This window comes from Hermetia illucens, chromosome 1 (genome assembly GCF_905115235.1).
Source record: "Hermetia illucens chromosome 1, iHerIll2.2.curated.20191125, whole genome shotgun sequence".
Taxonomy (NCBI): domain Eukaryota; kingdom Metazoa; phylum Arthropoda; class Insecta; order Diptera; family Stratiomyidae; genus Hermetia; species Hermetia illucens.
The window spans coordinates 127,755,406-127,773,502 of NC_051849.1; the positions used below are offsets into that span (position 1 = coordinate 127,755,406).

General features: G+C 40.9%; 1 protein-coding gene across 1 annotated transcript; it reads left to right on the forward strand.

Moving 5' to 3' along the window:
• Positions 1–1,995: 1,995 nt before the first annotated feature.
• On the forward strand, positions 1,996–16,949 carry LOC119646330 (lipase 1-like). The gene is made up of 5 exons (XM_038046754.1): positions 1,996–2,163; positions 2,223–2,612; positions 2,692–2,841; positions 16,205–16,363; positions 16,485–16,949. Exons 1-5 carry the CDS (start codon positions 2,029–2,031, stop codon positions 16,872–16,874), a joined length of 1,224 nt encoding a protein of 407 aa, XP_037902682.1. The 5' UTR covers positions 1,996–2,028; the 3' UTR covers positions 16,875–16,949.
• The last annotated feature ends 1,148 nt before the right edge of the window (positions 16,950–18,097 follow it).

Consider the following 18,097-nt stretch of genomic DNA (forward strand, 5'->3'; position numbering starts at 1 on the left):
CTATAATAGATTACTCCCGGTTGTTGAGAGCCAAGGTGGCTTTCAGATCGGCAGTGTGGGTTCCGTAAAGCCAGATCACAACCATTGGCCATCAAATTGGTTACTGGCTTGGCCGAAGATACAATCCACGGAAAGGGCAGTACTAGCAAATATTGCGTGGTGGTAACCTTGAATGTGAGAAATGCATTCAGTTCGGTAAATTGGAACCTAATACGGGAATCTCTGGCGAAGATTGGTATTCCCGCTTATCTTGCAGCTATTGTCAACAGCTATTTACAAGAACGGAGGCTTTGCTATAACACCGATGACGGACCCCCGGAGTACGTTGTTTTCGCGGGTGTCCCACAGGGCTCCATATTGGGCCTACTATTGTGGAACATCATGTACAACGATGTACTTAATCTTCTCCTCCCGGAGGAAGCTACTGCGGTGGGTTACGCTGACGACATAGCGCTGGTTGTTGTCGCAAAGCATCTCGAATATGGTGAGTTATACTCAAGTATGGCCCTAGCAAGGATGATGCCGAACGTGGGAAGGCCACGGCATACCTCTAGGTTGCTTATAGCCAGGGTGGTGATCATCTCTGGAATGATCCCGATTGACAACTTGGCAGATGAGATGGCGAATATATACCATGCGAAGCCAATCTCTCCCTTATTGCAGACGAAGGACGCTTAGAGGGAGAGATCGATAAAGAGATGGCAAGAGCGGTGGGAACGCTCGGGAAAGGGTCGGTGGACTCACAGGCTCATTCCTGCCATCAAGGAATGGTTGGAGATACGACACGGCGAGATTAATTATGTATCGCCACTACCTGCACAGGTTTAAATTGGAGACCTCACCCGATTGTCCAAATTGCGATGGAGTCCCAGAGGACCCAGAACATATAGTCTTCCACTGTCCGAGATTTGTGCTGGTGTAAGCTGGTACCAGAAAACCTGGTGGCGAAAATGCAAGCGAAACAAGAGAATTGGGATGCGGTCAACTGCATGATCACATCTATTCAAAATAAAAATGCGAAAGGCAGAGGAGAGGGAAAAAGCGCGGTCACGTACGCTGCGTATAGAAGAAATGGGATTAAACTAGAATTAACTGACTCCCCCCCGTGATATAATACCTTAGGGTGGTTCCGCGAGGCAGGAAGGGAGTCGGGAGTGGTTTTAGTGGGTAAAAATCCCACACACTGGTGTGCCCAGACTGGTGTCTTTTGAAGATCTCCACCTCCTCGAAAAAAAAAAAGACAGACGGACAGACAGACAGACAGACATTGAACCGATTTTACTAAGCTTTTGTTTTGCAAACAAAACCCTTAAAACCTTTAAAACTTTAAAGCGCTTGGCAAATGAGTATTCGACTTAGAGTGCAAAACCTGTGCAAGTCACATGAGTGTGCTGGCGAGACAAGTAAAATAATTTGCATAATTTAGCAACAGCAACTTAATAAAAAAGTGTAACTTTCTGGCTCATCCCAGTAATATTACTGGATGTTTCAGGAAACGTGCGAAATAATGGTCTTGAACTGCGTGTGTCTAGATGCATTATGAATTTATTCGTTAAAGAGAGTCCGTAGAAAGCTGATGATAGTCAGCGTTTTTGAATCAGCCAAAATAATGTTCCGCTTGAATTTATAATACATATATATATAATATATATATACAAATAAAATAATATTTTGCAATTGCATCTAACGCTGCTTTCACTTTTTGTCTCTAGACCTAAAAGAATTTCATGGGCGCTTTAATTGCTTTCATACATATTTCTAGAAGCGTTACGAAAACTTCTATTGCCTATTTTATGTATATAATTGCCCCCATAAATAATTACTTTTTGCTCTTAATATAGACAACTGTTGATGCTTTATGACGGTTTACCTCATCCAGCTCATCCAGCTGTAACCTTGTAACAATTCTATTGAGCGTGAAAAGATCATTTGCTTATGATAATATCGGCTTTGGTGCAGTCATAAAAATTATTTGGTACAAACTTTAGTGTAACTTTAGTCAGTCAAGTGCTTCGAACTGATAGCGAAATGGAGGCGCTCACTACCCTCAAGAGTTTGATCGTCGTTTTAAGTTTGTATTTCAATCCAGTTACTCCATATGAAGATAACGTGACCACCACAAATCTACCACGCGACATAGCTGAAGATGCCGCTCTTACAACGGTAAGCGTATCCAATTGACCCTTGCCGGGGACTAATTGCAATGAGGTGTCCCGACGCAGGTTGGCCTAATATTTAAATATGGATTCCCAGTTGAAAAGTACAACGTTACAACTCAAGATGGATACGTGCTTGAAGTTCACCGTATTCCTAAGCCTGGCAAGCAGCCTGTGCTTCTGCAGCATGGGTTCTTAGACTCGTCAGCTACTTTTGTATTGATGGGACCAGATAAAGGGTTAGCTTATATTTTATCCCAGCAAGGATACGACGTTTGGCTAGGGAATTCACGAGGCAATCGGTATTCCCGGAAACATGTTAATATATCGGCGGACGATGAACGATTTTGGAAATTTAGCTGGCATGAAATGGGAGTGTACGACTTACCGGCAGTTATTGACTTTATCCTTCGCAAATCAGACTTTCCCAAATTGCATTATATTGGACATTCGCAGGTGCGTGTTTAATATGGAATTAGAAAGGAGTTTTTTTCTTGAATGTGCATATTCGTTTTACTGACAAACTCTTTTTCAGGGAACAACTTCTTTTTTCGTTATGTGTTCACAGCGCCCAAATTATAATTCGAAAATTCTGTTAATGCAAGCTTTCGCCCCCGTCGTATATTTCTTCAACGTACGGACGCCTTTTAAAACTCTTTTGAAGAATTCTTTGGACACTATGTCGGTAAGTTTGCTTCAACTTTAAAATTTTTCTTCTCAGAATACGGTTATTTGGAATATTAAATGAAAGGGTTGGGTTAGTACCTTTTTAAATTGGCCCAACTTTTTACATTGGTGTAAAATGGAGGAGCCATGGGTCGAAAAGTTCCCACCATAAAGTGAAGCAAGTCTCATAGTGAGAACCCATCCAATCCCGCTTCCTTATAAAATCTAAGCGATAAAATACGCATGCATATCCCATCTGAGCCAATAAATTAAATAATGGTATTTTGCTACGTAGAAAGTAGGCGTACGGAATTTGGCATGATTATAAATAATAATAGAAAGGATAATGGTAGACAGCTTGATGTAAATCGTGCTATTAGTACTATAGTTATAGCAGATCAAAATTGCTATTTTCATATGAATTTATTGCGCGCCAGGAGAACACATGACGTCAACAAATTAAGGTGGAAGCTCTAACAAATTACTGGCTCACATGTGCATACGAACATATAACGAATATCCCCGTAAATCAGTCCCAGGCATGGTTAGAAGAAATATGTATATATGGGGTGTTAGCTGCTTCGTAGCGCGACCGATTTGAATTCGTTTTTGCAGGCCAGATAACATGGCATAACAGTGTTGGTCACTTTCTATGTGATGCCTCCATATGGCAGCATAAGGCGAACAGTCGTGCTATACAGCTTCGATGTGATATTAGGATGAGATACATGCATTTGCAAACTTTGAAAATAACAAGTGCAGATGTCGCGCTGTTAATGGGTCGAGCGACATCAAGTTCGGTCCCGCCGTTGATACACACAACGCTATCTAAGTATAGAAACTAATTGGCGTCATATTGCAACAAGGTTACCAAAAACTGAGTGTCCATTGATCACATTGTTCCATGGAAACAATGAATATAGAACATGGACATAATCTTTTCATCGACTTTAAAGCCGCCTATGATAGCATAGCCAGGGTAAAACTGTAGACGGCCATAAGAAAATTCGGTGTTCCGACGAAATTGGTAAGACGGGTTAGGCTGACCCGGGCCAATGTGCAAGGCCAGATAAAAGCAGCAGGAACACTCTCGAGACCATTCATCAACAGTGCTCTAAGACAAGGAGATGCTCTATCATGCGTCCTCTTTAATCTGGCGCTGGAAAAATTTATCCGTAATACTGAGGTAAACTACTGACCTATGCTGACGGTATCGACATCATGGGAAGAACCACCCGAAATGTACAAACTGCCTTCATGCGGATCGAGCAGGCGGCGCGAGATCTTGAGCTGCACATTAATGAAGGCAAGTCAAAATATATGGTGGCAACGTCAGCACTAAAAACCGACCAACACCATCAAACCACACTGGCCAAACAAAAATAATAAAGATAGAAGACTATAACTTTGAGATCGTTAATAACTTCTCCTATCTGGGGTCGAAAATCACAACTGGTAACCGCAAGATGATGAAATCCGCGCACTGTTGTTGGCAGCCAACGGGGCTATTTCAGCTTACAAAAGCTGTTTCGCTCTCACCCTAAGGTTAAAGCTCTTACGGTACAGGACAATAATTTTATCAGTCTTCATATATTCGTCGGCGACTTAGTAAGAACCCAAGTCGCAAGAAAAATTGCGAACCCTTGACCGCGTTCGAGAGAAGAATCCTCCGAAGAATTTTTGGCCTCCTACATGAAGATGAACGATTCCGCAGCCTACATAAAGACGAAATCTATGAGCGATACCATGACCGTCTGGTTGAGGATAAAATCTGGCTTAACAGGTTGCGGTGGGCTTAATCCGTATGGATGAGGATGGTTCAGCCCGGAAACTCAGGGCAATATATATGGTAGAGGAGAAAACGTGTGAATGCTGTTTCCATTCAGCTAGATATGCGAATCATTTCGACATTCCAGCTTTTGCGGATATTAAAGGACTATTTAAAGGACCACGTGCTGCACTTCGCGATTCGGGATGGATAGGCCCGAAAACACAGTGAAGTAAATAATTACCTTCCCCAGCTGCTCAGCTGGCCCTGGTATATTTCCTGCACACAATCAGTCAAATCATGGTATGTGTGATGCTTACCACAGCTTTTTCTTCTGTAGCGCCGTCGCAATCACCTTTCGATAAAAGGATGTGAAGTGTCTCTAGATATTGTAATTGCGGTCATACTGGATTTGGAACCAAGTGGCATATTACACTGAAGACATTCTGAATGTGAAAAAGAGGGAGATGGATAGGTAGCTGGGCTTCCAGAAACACGGAATTGCGTTTCTACACTGATTAGGCCTGGCCTGAGGTGTGTAATGTAAAACGGTTCCGGGTTAGTGTCCTAGAAGAGTAATTTAGCCGTTAGTTTGTCTAAGGTAGGAATCCGGGACTTTGGGCGTAAATGCATTTCATAACCGTATCCAAAATATAATTGTAATAACATAAATCCCAACCTTCCGCATAGTAAGCACAGAAGGTTTAACCTAGTAACTAGAAATATGAGATTCTGTCGTGTGCGAAAATAATCGCAGACGGGCTTATGTAAAAAGATATGATATGATATCAGCATATTTGTCGTGAGAAATAAGTGAGCTTATGTCGAAAATTGGAAAAGTTGATCAAATTGAACTGCAGCATGCCAAAGCCTCTTCCTATCTGCTGGCATCGAGACTGACAAAGCTGCAGCACTGCTCTTATTTGTTTCAGGCGGAAGAGCGATGGGGTTCGATTTAATGGAATCTCTGGCCTTTGATAATTTTAGGGGCTAGGATCTTTTATGATGAAGGATCCATAAGACTGAGAGCTTGTGTCCTGATGCCAAGACAGTTCTGTTTCCAGGACCTATGTATGGTCATCTTATAATACCACATTAATGGCGAAAGAGAAAACATAGTTTCCTCCGCTTGCTTACCCTATGATTCTTTATATTCTCACTGACGCAAGAACTGAGGGATTTGGTAGCGCATGCACAATGAAGTGGTTTCGAACTCATAATAAGTTGCTATATAAATGTTCAACATATTTATTGTGGTATTAGCAAATGCAACATCAGAGGAGAGAAGCATTTGATTTCATCACTTTAGCCTCTCATAATTGGAATCTGTACTTTAAAGGTGCTAGAGTGGATTAAACACTGGCAGGTGCTACATGCAGTGCTGCCGCCATATTACCGATACCTAGAATTCAGTCTGATTATTACAGGCGGAATGTCTGTAATATAAAGACAAAAACCTAGGAAAACGGCCAAATTTCAATAGATTTCTTGGCAATTAAGTACAGTATAGTTCGCCGAATATCTAAGGTATCCTTTGACTTTGAATGAATTGGAAACTCCCAATTTTTAATTTTAGAGTTTTATAAAAAGCCTTGTCCTATTTCTCCGACGCCAAAGGGGTTAAACTGTTCCCTGGTGGAGCCGCGAACTGCAAAAACTCAGGGCACTAACCAGATGATTTCTGAACTGTGCGTATAAAAGCAATAAAACTGAAGGCTGGTAAAATTTTCCGGCACTCACGGCGTGAATATAAGAGGCACATTAAATGTTCGAATCAAAACTTCTTTAGAGCGTACTGTGTACCAACCTTTTGGCAGAAGGTTAAGCCAGTTTTCATACCGAAGCCGGGAGGGGTGCCTATTCAAACCCAAAGAACTTTAGACAGCTTGACACCATTCTTGCTGAAAGGTTTGGAGAGGCTGACTGAGCGTCACATTCGTGAGAAGGCTCCAAGGTCGTACCTACTAAATGAAAACTAAAATGCTTGCCAACGTGGAAATTTCTGTGAGTCTGCTCTTCTTCTTTGGTTTCAAAGATAGAGGATGCAACTCTGAAAGGTGACTACGCGATGGGGTGTGAACGTTGAAAGGGCGTTTGACTGCATGCCGCTCCAAATAGTGACCCGCCCATCGTAACCTATTGACCCGGATTTTATCCACAACCCGACGGTCATGGTGTCGCTTATAGATTTCGTCGTTATGTAGGCTACGGAATCGTCCATCTTCATGTAGGGGGCCAAACATTTTTCAGAGGATTCTTCTCTCGAACGCCGCCAAGAGTTCGCAATTCTTGTTGCTAAGAACGCAAGTCTCCGAGAAGTACATGAGGACTGGCAAGATCATTGTCTTGTACAGTAAGAGCTTTGACCCTATGGTGAGACGTTTCGAGCGATAGGAGAATATCAAATTATCAACGATCTCAAAGTTGTAGTCTCCTATCTTAATTCTTCTCGTTTGACCAGTGTGTTTCGATGTTGTTGGTTGGTTGGTTTTTGGTGCTCACCATACATTCTGTCTTGCTTCATTGATGTGCATCCCAAGATCTCGCGCCGCCTGCTCGATCTGCATGAAAGCAGTTTGTACGTCTCGGGCTGTTTTTTCCATGATGTTCATATCGTCAGCATAGGCCAGTAGTTGGGTGGACTAAAAGAAGATCGTACCCTTCGCATTTACCTCAGTATCACGGACCACTCAAGGGCCAGATTAAAGAGGACGCATAATAGGGCATCCCCTTGTCGTAGACCGTTGTTGATGTCGAATGGTCTAGAGAGTGATCCTGCTATTTTTATCTGGCCTCGCACATTGGTCAGGGTCCGCATAGTCAGTCTAATCAATTTCGTTGGAATACCGAATTCTCTCATGGCCGTGTACAGTTTTACACTGGCTATGTTATCATAGGCCACTTTAAAGTCGATGAATAGATGATGCAACTGATGTCCATATTCCAACAGTCTTTCCATCACTTGCCGCAGAGGGAAAATCTGATCTGTTGCTGATTTGCATGAAGTGGTTCGTGATACTTTTATTAAGTGGATCTGTGCTTTTGGATTTCGGAACGGTGTGTAGAAAGACAGACCAAAAGGCCAGCTGAAACAGCGGTGGCTTGGTATGCTGGATGGGAATTCTAGATCAGGTTTTTAATAACACAAAATGGCGTAACGGATCACGACGAGCCCAACGGGGCCCAAATAAAGAGGAAGCCTTACCAAATGGCGCGGCTGACGGTGCAAGGACAGCAACCCCAATACCTTTAGTGTGCCTGTTCTGAAAAAAAAGCCCAGTCAGAATCGTTAGTCCTGAGCAGGTTGATTCGAATACGAACCAGATGCAAGTGCAGTCAACTGTCCTTGCTAGAGCCGAAGAGGAAATGCTCATCAGAAAATGCGCGGCAGTAATGAAGCGTATGCGTTCAGTATCGTTCCACCAGCGGAACGTCAGCAAAGGCGTCAAAACGGGCTGATCAAACTGGAGGAACTGTTACATCGCATCTCCTTCTACAGTCGAACGTGGAGAGCAGCGGAAGACGATTAGAAAGCAGAAAGAGCCACATTCCCCGCTGAAAACACTGCTTGTGCCAAACGGACCCCAGATAACCCACTGCAAAGCATACTTGGAAAAAAGCGGAAAGACGATGACGTGCCCGAAGAAGAATCTCCAGGGCCCCAAAAAGAAAGCGAAGAAGGATACAAGGAAACAACTATCTAAAGACAAGCAGGCTGCGAAACAAAAGCCTGTAGCAGAAAAGACGAGGAAACAAAGAAGGACTAGATCGTCGGCTCTGCTCATTAAACCGACGGAAGGCAAGACATTTCTGTTCTTAATGAAATCTTCTACAGGATGAAACCAGAAGACAACAAAACAGAGGTGTCTTCCATATGGAAAACGAGGGATGGCGGAGTCCTCATCGAACTGGACCAGAACGCGACTAGCAAGACTACGTTCTGCGAAGCGGTCAAAGGATTAATACTAAATTAAATCGGATCGTGGTAGAGCAAATTAACCCAGTGCACGAGTTCTTCTGGCAGTAAGTATTGTCGTAAAGCATACCGGATGAGTTCGTATGGCACACGATCAAACAATTTCTCTAGACCCAGAAATGCAAAGTGTACTTCTCACGGTGTTTCTCCACGAGTAATCGCGCAGCGTGTATTGCGCCAATAGTTACGCAGTTCTGGTTAAATCACGCTTGATTCACGGTTATTTCAAAGAGTTAGCGAGGATGATACCAAACGTGAGACGGCCACGGCATACCTCTAGGTTGCTTATAGCCAGGGTGGTGACCTCAATCATGCTCTTTGCGACCCCAGTTTGGAGCAAGGCGTTGCGGATCAGTTAACACTAGCAAACTGAACGCAGTCTACAGGAGGACTGCGCTGAAGGTATGCTCTGCGTTCAGGACTGCCTCAGATGATGCAGCATTCGTCATCTCTGAAACGATGCCGATTGACATCTTGGCAGATGAGATGGCGAATATATCCCTGCGAAGCCAATCCCTCCCTTATTGCAGACGAAGAACGCTGAGAGGGAGAGATCCATAAATAGATGGCAAGAGCGGTGGGAACGCTCTGGGAAAAGTTGGTGGACTCACAGGCTCATTCCTGCCATCAAGGAGTGGTTGGAGAGACGACACGATGAGATTAATTATAATCTCACCCAGTTTCTCACGGGACATGGAGGATATCTCCAATACCTGCACAGGTTTAAATTGGAGACCTCACCCGACTGTCCAAATTGCGATGGAGTCTCAGAGGACCCAGAGCATGTATTCTTCCACTGTCCGAGATTTGTGAAAGAAAGGAGGAATTTAGAGGAGACTCTAGGAGAGGTGCTGGTACCAGAAAATCTGGTGCCGAAAATACTAGCACATCAAGAGAATTGGGATGCGGTCAACTCCATGATCGCATCTATTCAAGATAAATTACGAAAGGCAGAGGAAAGGAGAGAAGTGTGGTCACGTGCGCCGCGTATAGAAGAAATGGGATTAAGCTAGAGTGAGCTGACTCCGCCCCGTGATATAATACCTTATGGCATTTCCGCGGGGCAGGGAGGAAGTCGGGGGTGGTTCTAGTGGGTAAAAAGCCCACACGCTGTTGTGTCCAGACCAGTGTCTTTTAAAGATTTCCACCTCCTCAAAAAAAAAGAAAGGACAGACGCACAGACGAACTGAAGGATAGACGAATAGATGGACATATGGGCGGACAAGCATTAAATCGATTTTTATTTCTTTTTTACACAATGCCTTAAAATTGGTCTCAAGACAACACGAGCAATAATGGAGGAAGATTTTTGATACAATACGAGTATAGTAATGAACAAAAATGTAGGTTTATATGGTAATAAAAAAGCACTTCTTAGGGTTTTGTGTGAAACAGAACTTTATTTGAATCGAAGCCATGTCTGTCTGTCCTATATCTGTCTGTCGCACGTCTCAGAAACGGCTATACCGATTAGCACGAAACTTCATGAGAATGTGTAATCTGTGAATCCCTTTACATATAGCAAGTGGCGCCATTTTGTGTTGAGTTTAAGATGGGGCTCGCCATACATGCGAAAGGGGGTACATCACTCTTTTTCACAGAATATGGCTATGTTGGGTATCATATGAAACGGCTCAAATAGTACTTTCCGAGGCTGGTTCTATATTTGATATTGGGTAAAACATAAAGGAGTGAAGCTTAAAATATGACCCTGGAAAAGTGTAACAGGTTCCGTTCTTAGACCCTATTCAACCGTGAAATCTGAAAAGAACCACATTGGTATATCCAAAGGATATCTAGGGCTCAAAATATATCCCGTTGCGAAATCTGCACAAATATTAGCATATTTTTGAAATTTGCCCGGAAACCCCCCATAAGTTTATACTAGAAGTACAAAATTTGGCATAAGCATGGGGGGATAGCGTACTATAGGGCATAACTTGGATATGTTTCAAGGAATGTTTCAAGCATTAGTAACAAAGTTATAGAAGGTGAAACTTGTATGACGTTGCCATAACATATCAATTCGGCAATACCACAACAAAGTGAATTCCTTTGAAAGGGGGGTCGCAAGAAACATGCCATTTTAGGTTTTTAATCATTTATATATCAATATCAGTTATTCGAGATAGACGTATGTATGTATTTATATATTTATGCTAATGAAGTTTTGGGGTAGTATCTAATTCAGGTAGATATATGTGTACATTAACCTAGCGGTATTCACATATGTATGGTATAATATATATAGTGGTTAAAAAAAAGTTTGTCAACAACGCCCAATAATATGAACACGACGGGAAATGTAGGGAAACAATTCGTTTATTATGCCAGAATGGGTTGTAACATACAAAAGAAACATTATTCAACAGACATGTACTAAAGCAAGTCGGAATACCGGAAACTCGGGCTTCGGGTGTAAAGGTTTTGTGTTCATCTTATGTAAGAAATTCAGCGCACATTTTTCTATCCGTATATAGCTACAAATCCAACATATTCCTTCTCTTCCAAACTATTATACAAGAGATACGTACATATTATAGCCATAGATATTATGCTCACCCTAGACAAACAAACTGCCTATTTTCGAATACTGTACATATTTATACACGTATACAAAGTGATCGTATCCATATTTCCGATTTACTTCGTGCACAAGAGCATACATATATACACATATAGTACGTATAACAGATACGGCTGGTTTAATGTACAAATATATCTATCTGAATTAGACACTACCCGCAAACTTCATTAACACGCATATACTATATACCTACATACACACATGTTTGTTTGGAGTAATTGATATTCATATACAAATGACTAAAAAACTAAAACAAAATAATTCTTTCCGACCCCATTCATAAGAACTCATTTCGTAGTGGTATTGATGAATTGAAATGTGATGATGACGTCATACAGGTTGCGGAATGTACGAAATTCACAAAAATTGGCAAAGTTACACCCCCTATAACTTTGTTAATAATAGTTGGATTTTCTTCAAACTTGAACAACTTGTGCACTATGCCCTTCATTACACCTATGCCATTTTATACTTCTGGGATGAACATAAAGGGGGTTGCCGGGTAAATTTCTAAAATGTGGAAATATACTATTATTAACTTTTTTTGTGCAGATATCGGAACCGGATATATTTTGAGGCCTAGATTTCGTAGTGGTGCACTTCTATGATTTTTTTTCAGATTTTTCGGTTTGGTTTCACCCAATATCAAATATGGAACCAGATTCGAAAAGTATTAATTGAGCCCTTTAATTTGATAACATTTCCACCCTCCATTCATATGTATGGGGAACCCCCCTTAAACTTAACACAAAATGGCGCTACTTGCTGCGTATAAAGGGAACAACAGATCACATACTTTTACCAATTTCGCTGACAATCGGTCCAGCCGTTTCAGAATAAATCCGCTATGACAAATAGACAGACAAACGGACAGACAGAGAGACAGACAGACGGACAGACAGACATCGACTCGATTCTAATAAGGTTTTGTTTCACACAAAACCTTAAAAATGGAGAACCGTGAATCAAATTTGCACAGTCGTAGGAAGATGAAGGAAAATCCAAAGTCATAGTCGAAAAAAGTATGTCAACACTACAAATAATGAGATCAATCGCGCTCAAAAAAAAAGAAGATCAAAATAGTTTTTAATACTGTGTAACGGTGTATTCACCGACAAGGCATCAATTCCACCAGGGTTCCAAGATAATGTGTGTGATTATTCCATTCTTCGAGGAGTGCTGTTCTCATTTCTGCTTTATTTATGACGGGTGGGCGCTGACGAATTTTGGTTTTGAATGGAATTGAGATTCGGTGATGGGGGAGGCGTAGCTAATACTTTAGGACAGTTTTAAAGGAATTATTTCCGGGTTACATACGCTTTACGTTGCGGATCCTTACTCTGGTAAAGCTGGAACGAGTTGCCGAGTTTCTCAGCACTCTGGCGCAGATTTTCTGTTTGATGAAGTAGTCTTTGATAGTCATCGTTCCTTCAATAAACTGCAGTGCGCCTACCTTTGATGCCGCGAAACAACTCCAAACCATAAACAACATGACATTTCCACCACCATGTTTAATTTTCACGTTCACAATTTTAATGAGATAGTGTTTGATTTTCGCCAGACTTTTCCCGTCGCTACCGAACAAATTGAATTTGAACTCGTCACAGAAAATAACCGTTCTCCAGAAAGTTTCGTCCTTCGAGATATACTTTTCTGCAAACTCGAAGCGTTTTTTCTTATTCACTGAGGAGATGTACGGATTATTGCGAGCGGTTCGGGAATTAAAGCCGGTAATTTTGAACAGACTTATAATCGTTTGACCAGACACTTATTTACAATACGTTCTGGTGAACTTTCGACTAACCTGTTCAGCACTTACTTTAGGATTACACTGAACTTTCGAAGGATAACTCCCTTGTCTTGCAACGACAGTTTTTCAAGTCGACAAGAGCGCGGTTTCGTGTCAACCCTACCCTCGATTTTATACGCCCGGAGTATTTTATAAACAGTGCATGGTCTCATATGCAATAATTCTGCAATTTTGTAACTCGAGTTATAATCACCAACTGGTGCTTTTCAAATGAAGTATCACGGGATAACGATTTCACATAAACTCCATCAATTGTCTCATGCAATCATAATTTGTTGTGTTTTACCGTTATCGGTATTACTCATCGATTGGAAAACCACATTAACAACATACCGTACTAACAATTATCTTAAGTTGAGATACTTTCTTTGATTGTGAATTTAGACTGTTTCCATTTTTCTATTACAGTCACTTTTGCTTGTCATTGCTGCCTGTATCCGTGTATTCAGTTGTTTCTTTAGTATGTTGCCAAAAATTTGGACATACTCAATTTATTTTTCTCACACTTTTACCCCCGTTTCATTTTTTTTCACCGTTGTTGACAAACTTATTTTGACCGCGAAGTATATCGGAAATATGTATATACCGAATTTATACATGTGCATCTATAAGTATAGTATTCGATAATAGGCAACGTTTCTTCGTTTAGAGTGAACATAATATCTACCTCTGTGATATGTATGTACATCTTGAGTTTGAAAAAAATGTCAAGGAATATTTTGGGTTTTTAGCCATGCATGCATGAATGGAAAAATGTGCATAGGGGGTTTCTTACATAAGATGAACGCAAAACCTTGATATCCGAGACAAGAACTTCCGTTATTCCGACTTGTTTCATAAAAAAGTTAAGACGAAGTTGATGAAATAACATTTTTAATTTTTTTCTTGGCAAGTCTATAATATCCAAATTATGCAATTCATGCAACAGAGGCGTCTGTTTTTTAAAGAGGTTTGTTTCCCACAAAACTGAAAGTGCGACATTGGCAAACTGATAGGAAAGGAAATATTCTATTTGTTCGTGATATGATATTTACAAAACTTACCAATTGTCCAAATGAATGAAAGTTGCCAAAAGCAGTTAGATACTTACTATATTTGTCGTGGACTCATTCTTTTATGGAGAATAGGTATCTATTCAGTTTATTTCTTATTATTTCAGGTTCAGTGTCATGACCCTAAAGGCTATGCACGTGCATCACAATGTGGAGACCACACTATACAATGTCTTCTCATGGACCAGTATAATGGTTGCCATGATAGCAATACAATAATGACACAATTCGTTAATTTTCTTGTTTCTGGTTGATATTTTTTGGGTTCTAAACTGGGGACTCTTCAAGGTCAACTCTCCCAAGTTATTTTGTGTTCGGTTGCTGAACTGAAGTCTGATCCGTTATATAAAGAAACCTACTATGCACTTCGTTTAATGTTGGCTTTTTAACATTTTTAATTATATAATGCCCATTATGTGTAGAAATATATAGAAATTTTCCAGCTTGGTGCCAAAACCAATCGTAGAAAGCGACGATCCCAATAATATTGCACTGACACTTTATCAATTTTCTATTGAATTTTTGTATGTATGTATTGACTGTTTATAGCTGGTTGCTTAGTTACATGGATTCGCGCACACAAAAGTGCTATAGAAACACGATACATTAAAATTTGCGCAGAACGCACTGTCATCCTGACGCGGCCTCAAACAGGATGAATCATTTTTTGTCTTTTTTGACACGTTTCACCTCCTGTGTATAGTTTTCTTGCCAGATGCCTACTACGACTAACACTAGAGACAGGGCAAATGACAACCGGGAAAACTTCGCAATAGACGGGAGAACTCAATGAACCTCGTGTACTGCTTTGTTCTTGAAATTGGAGAACGCATTTGCCCGATCAAGAAAAATGGTGACGAGTATTCCGGGAAGCTAAAAACCGACACAGGATTAGAAGAAAACCTTCTCTTTAGGATGGCTAAATCTTTCTTAACCTCTTAGACTATACACAGTCATTCGATGCTCCACTTCTTTCGAACGGGCTTAGGCCACACGGGACTATTTCTTCGATTTGGTTCAAGTGCTTAATCATAGTTCAGTCGCTCCGAATACAAGCTACGGTATAAGTCCCTTCTCTACGCATGTAATTTGAACCGCAATCTTCCGTTGCAGACCCTTGGTAGCTTAACTATCAAGGGATTCGGAACAGGCATATCGCTACAAATTGGTATAACAAAGATATGGTTGTCGGGGGTATCAAATGAAAAACCTCAATTAGTACTAATGATATTTTTGATTCCAGATGAAAAATAGGTCTCGCTCTCAGAACCTATCAAACCGGAATCTGGAAAAATCACCATAGTGCTTCTATTCCAGATCTAAGCCTTAAAATACATCACATTCCGATGTTTGTTTAAATAAACTTAATAATAGTATATTACCATATTTTAGAAATTTATTTAACTATTATTAACAAAGTTATCGAAGGTTAAAATTGTGTATTTCACGTGAATTCATCGAACGACGACGTTGAAGTCTGTAAATACCTATGTATGATAAAGAATATTTTGAATTGGAACATGAACATGAATAGGGAATTTCAACAACCTGAGCATAAATCCTTTATACTCCAGTCCAGTCCAGTCTAGTTTCCGGCATTCCGACTTGCTTTAATGTGCCTTAAGGAGCCGCTCCCAAAGCCATCCTAGGGCATGTACCACCACTACCGATCCATGATGAAAAGAACGATAATCTTTGATTACTTTGGCTCGTATATAGTGTTGCTATTAACCTCATATGTAGAACACAGAATATCACCCACACTTACGAGCCATCGTTGTCGATTTCTGGTAATGTGCTGCAACTTCTCCGGACGTTTTGAGAAACTTCCAATCCCGTTCTACTGTTCTGTATAATGTACCTTTAGGGTAACCAATTCGTTGGCCATCCTGGGATGGTGGATTTCATTGTCCAATATATCCCGCAACAGAACTGTTGCCCTTTTAGCTTCCATCTAGGATATTTCGCCTGAACACCGAGGAAGTTCTTCGTGTAATATTGTCTCAGGCTAAAGTTCTCCGATAATACGATGTGAATACGAGTTGATGAACGCTTGACAGGCAGAAAAGAATCTATCCAGCCCATTGGTTAGTTTGCCGCAGTCCATTGTTTAGCAAATACACATTTAGAACTTATTATGGAACATATACGCATAATTATGATAATTACAATGTCTCTTGTATTTTCAGTTTGCATCTTCGACACTAGGTCTATATGAACTTCTTCCCAATTTGAAGCGACTTTCGAATTTCAGTCAAACTGCCTGTTGGGAGCATGTCCAAACTCATAAATATTGCTCCAACCTGTTATTTATTTTGGCCGGTTATAATGAGCCGCAGATGAATATGGTGCGTATACAAACGGCGCGTCTGCTAAAGAGTCCACTAACAGCACAATCTCTATGTAGCTACTTTGATATTCCAATTCCTACGAGCATAGGATATAAGTTCCTATCGTTTTGAATTACAGACTATGCTGCCAGTAGTGTACGGACATATTCCAGCCGGGGCGTCGATCATGCAGTTGATACATTACGGCCAAATACTGAAATCAGGAGTATTCCAACAATACGACTACGGCCGGCTCGCGAACTTTCTACGCTATCGGACATTCGAACCACCTCGATATAATCTCTCTAGGGTAACTGCACCTGTCATCCTGCATTATGCAGACAATGATTATCTTAGTGCACCGGAAGATGTTGAGACGTTGGCCAAGCAGCTCCCTGGAATCGTTTCGAAAAGGATGGTACCCATGCGACGATTCAATCACATTGACTTCATTTGGGGGATTAATAGTAAAGAACTTCTTTACTCTCATGTCATATCCAATATGAAAAAAATTGAACTGGGACGTTAGAAAAATGAGTTTTTTGAACATAGTGTGTCAGCAATCTTTTTGTATCAATACTGGAATAAACGGTTTTGCACAGTCTCAACTCTCTTACAGCTATTTTTACCCAATTTTTAAGGTTTTGTATAAAAGTGTAAGTGTAAAAAGTGTATTAAAGAAAAGTCAGAATTAACTTTCTTTCTTAAAGCAAGTAAGGATAGTACTTTTTTTTTTAAATAGAACAAACACTTTTCTTACATTGTTAGCCATTCTTCATGCACCAGCTTTACCGAACTTTCATATTTCTTCTTCCCCTATTTCTGCGGAGTAGTCAAGTAGGTATGTTTTGTTTCATTTCATGAACAAATAAGTGGATGCATCCCAGATCAATCTTTCGGAATACAAAAGGAAGCTTTTTACTGCTCCTCCCCAATGACATGCAATGTTAAAATTGGAAAGGTGTTATTCGAAAGGAAATGCATCCACACCTCTCGAGGCAGTAGTCAATCATTAATGTTTAATGAAGTCCTTTCCTGATAGGAAACTTCAAACTCCGCAAACGTGCGAGGTGAGCTGCAAATCGTTTGCAACCGCAATGTACAATGTACACGTCGGCGAAGTTCGGTCCATGTCGGCAAGATTCGTTCAAAAACTTTCACTCATTCCAGGAAGTTTAGTACACCCTCACTAGACCAGCCACATATTTGACTTAAAAGCACCCACGCCCGATCATCGCTAGTGCATAATCAAAGCAAACTGCTCACAAACATGTGGATGCATCACAAGCGCTTGAGGCAATTCCCTTTAATTTATTCTAAAAAGCGACATCCATCGGATTTACAGCAAGCGCCAGTGAACCTAAACACACCAAGTAAAACATCCTATCCACACGTAAGTGTGTGGACGCACCAGATCGCCTGAAAGTTCTAGTAAACCAATAGAAACCAAACCAAATATCCTTTTCACACATTTGCATTTGAAACTGTTTCCTAAGATTCAGCAAAAATGTGTGCGAGCTGATACTTTTTTTTTAAATTTAGCTGCGCCTGGAATTCATGGTTGTCAAAGGATAGTATAGGTCCTAGGGCGAAACGTGGATTGGTACCCACGATGGTGCATAAAACCTGGGAAACACCTGCTGAACGAACACCTACTACCAAACCCTATCTCCCCTTTCTTAACGAAAAACTGCAGACGGAGAAGGATGAATGCGAGTCTCCCGCGCCTAAAAACGGGACAAATTGTACCAA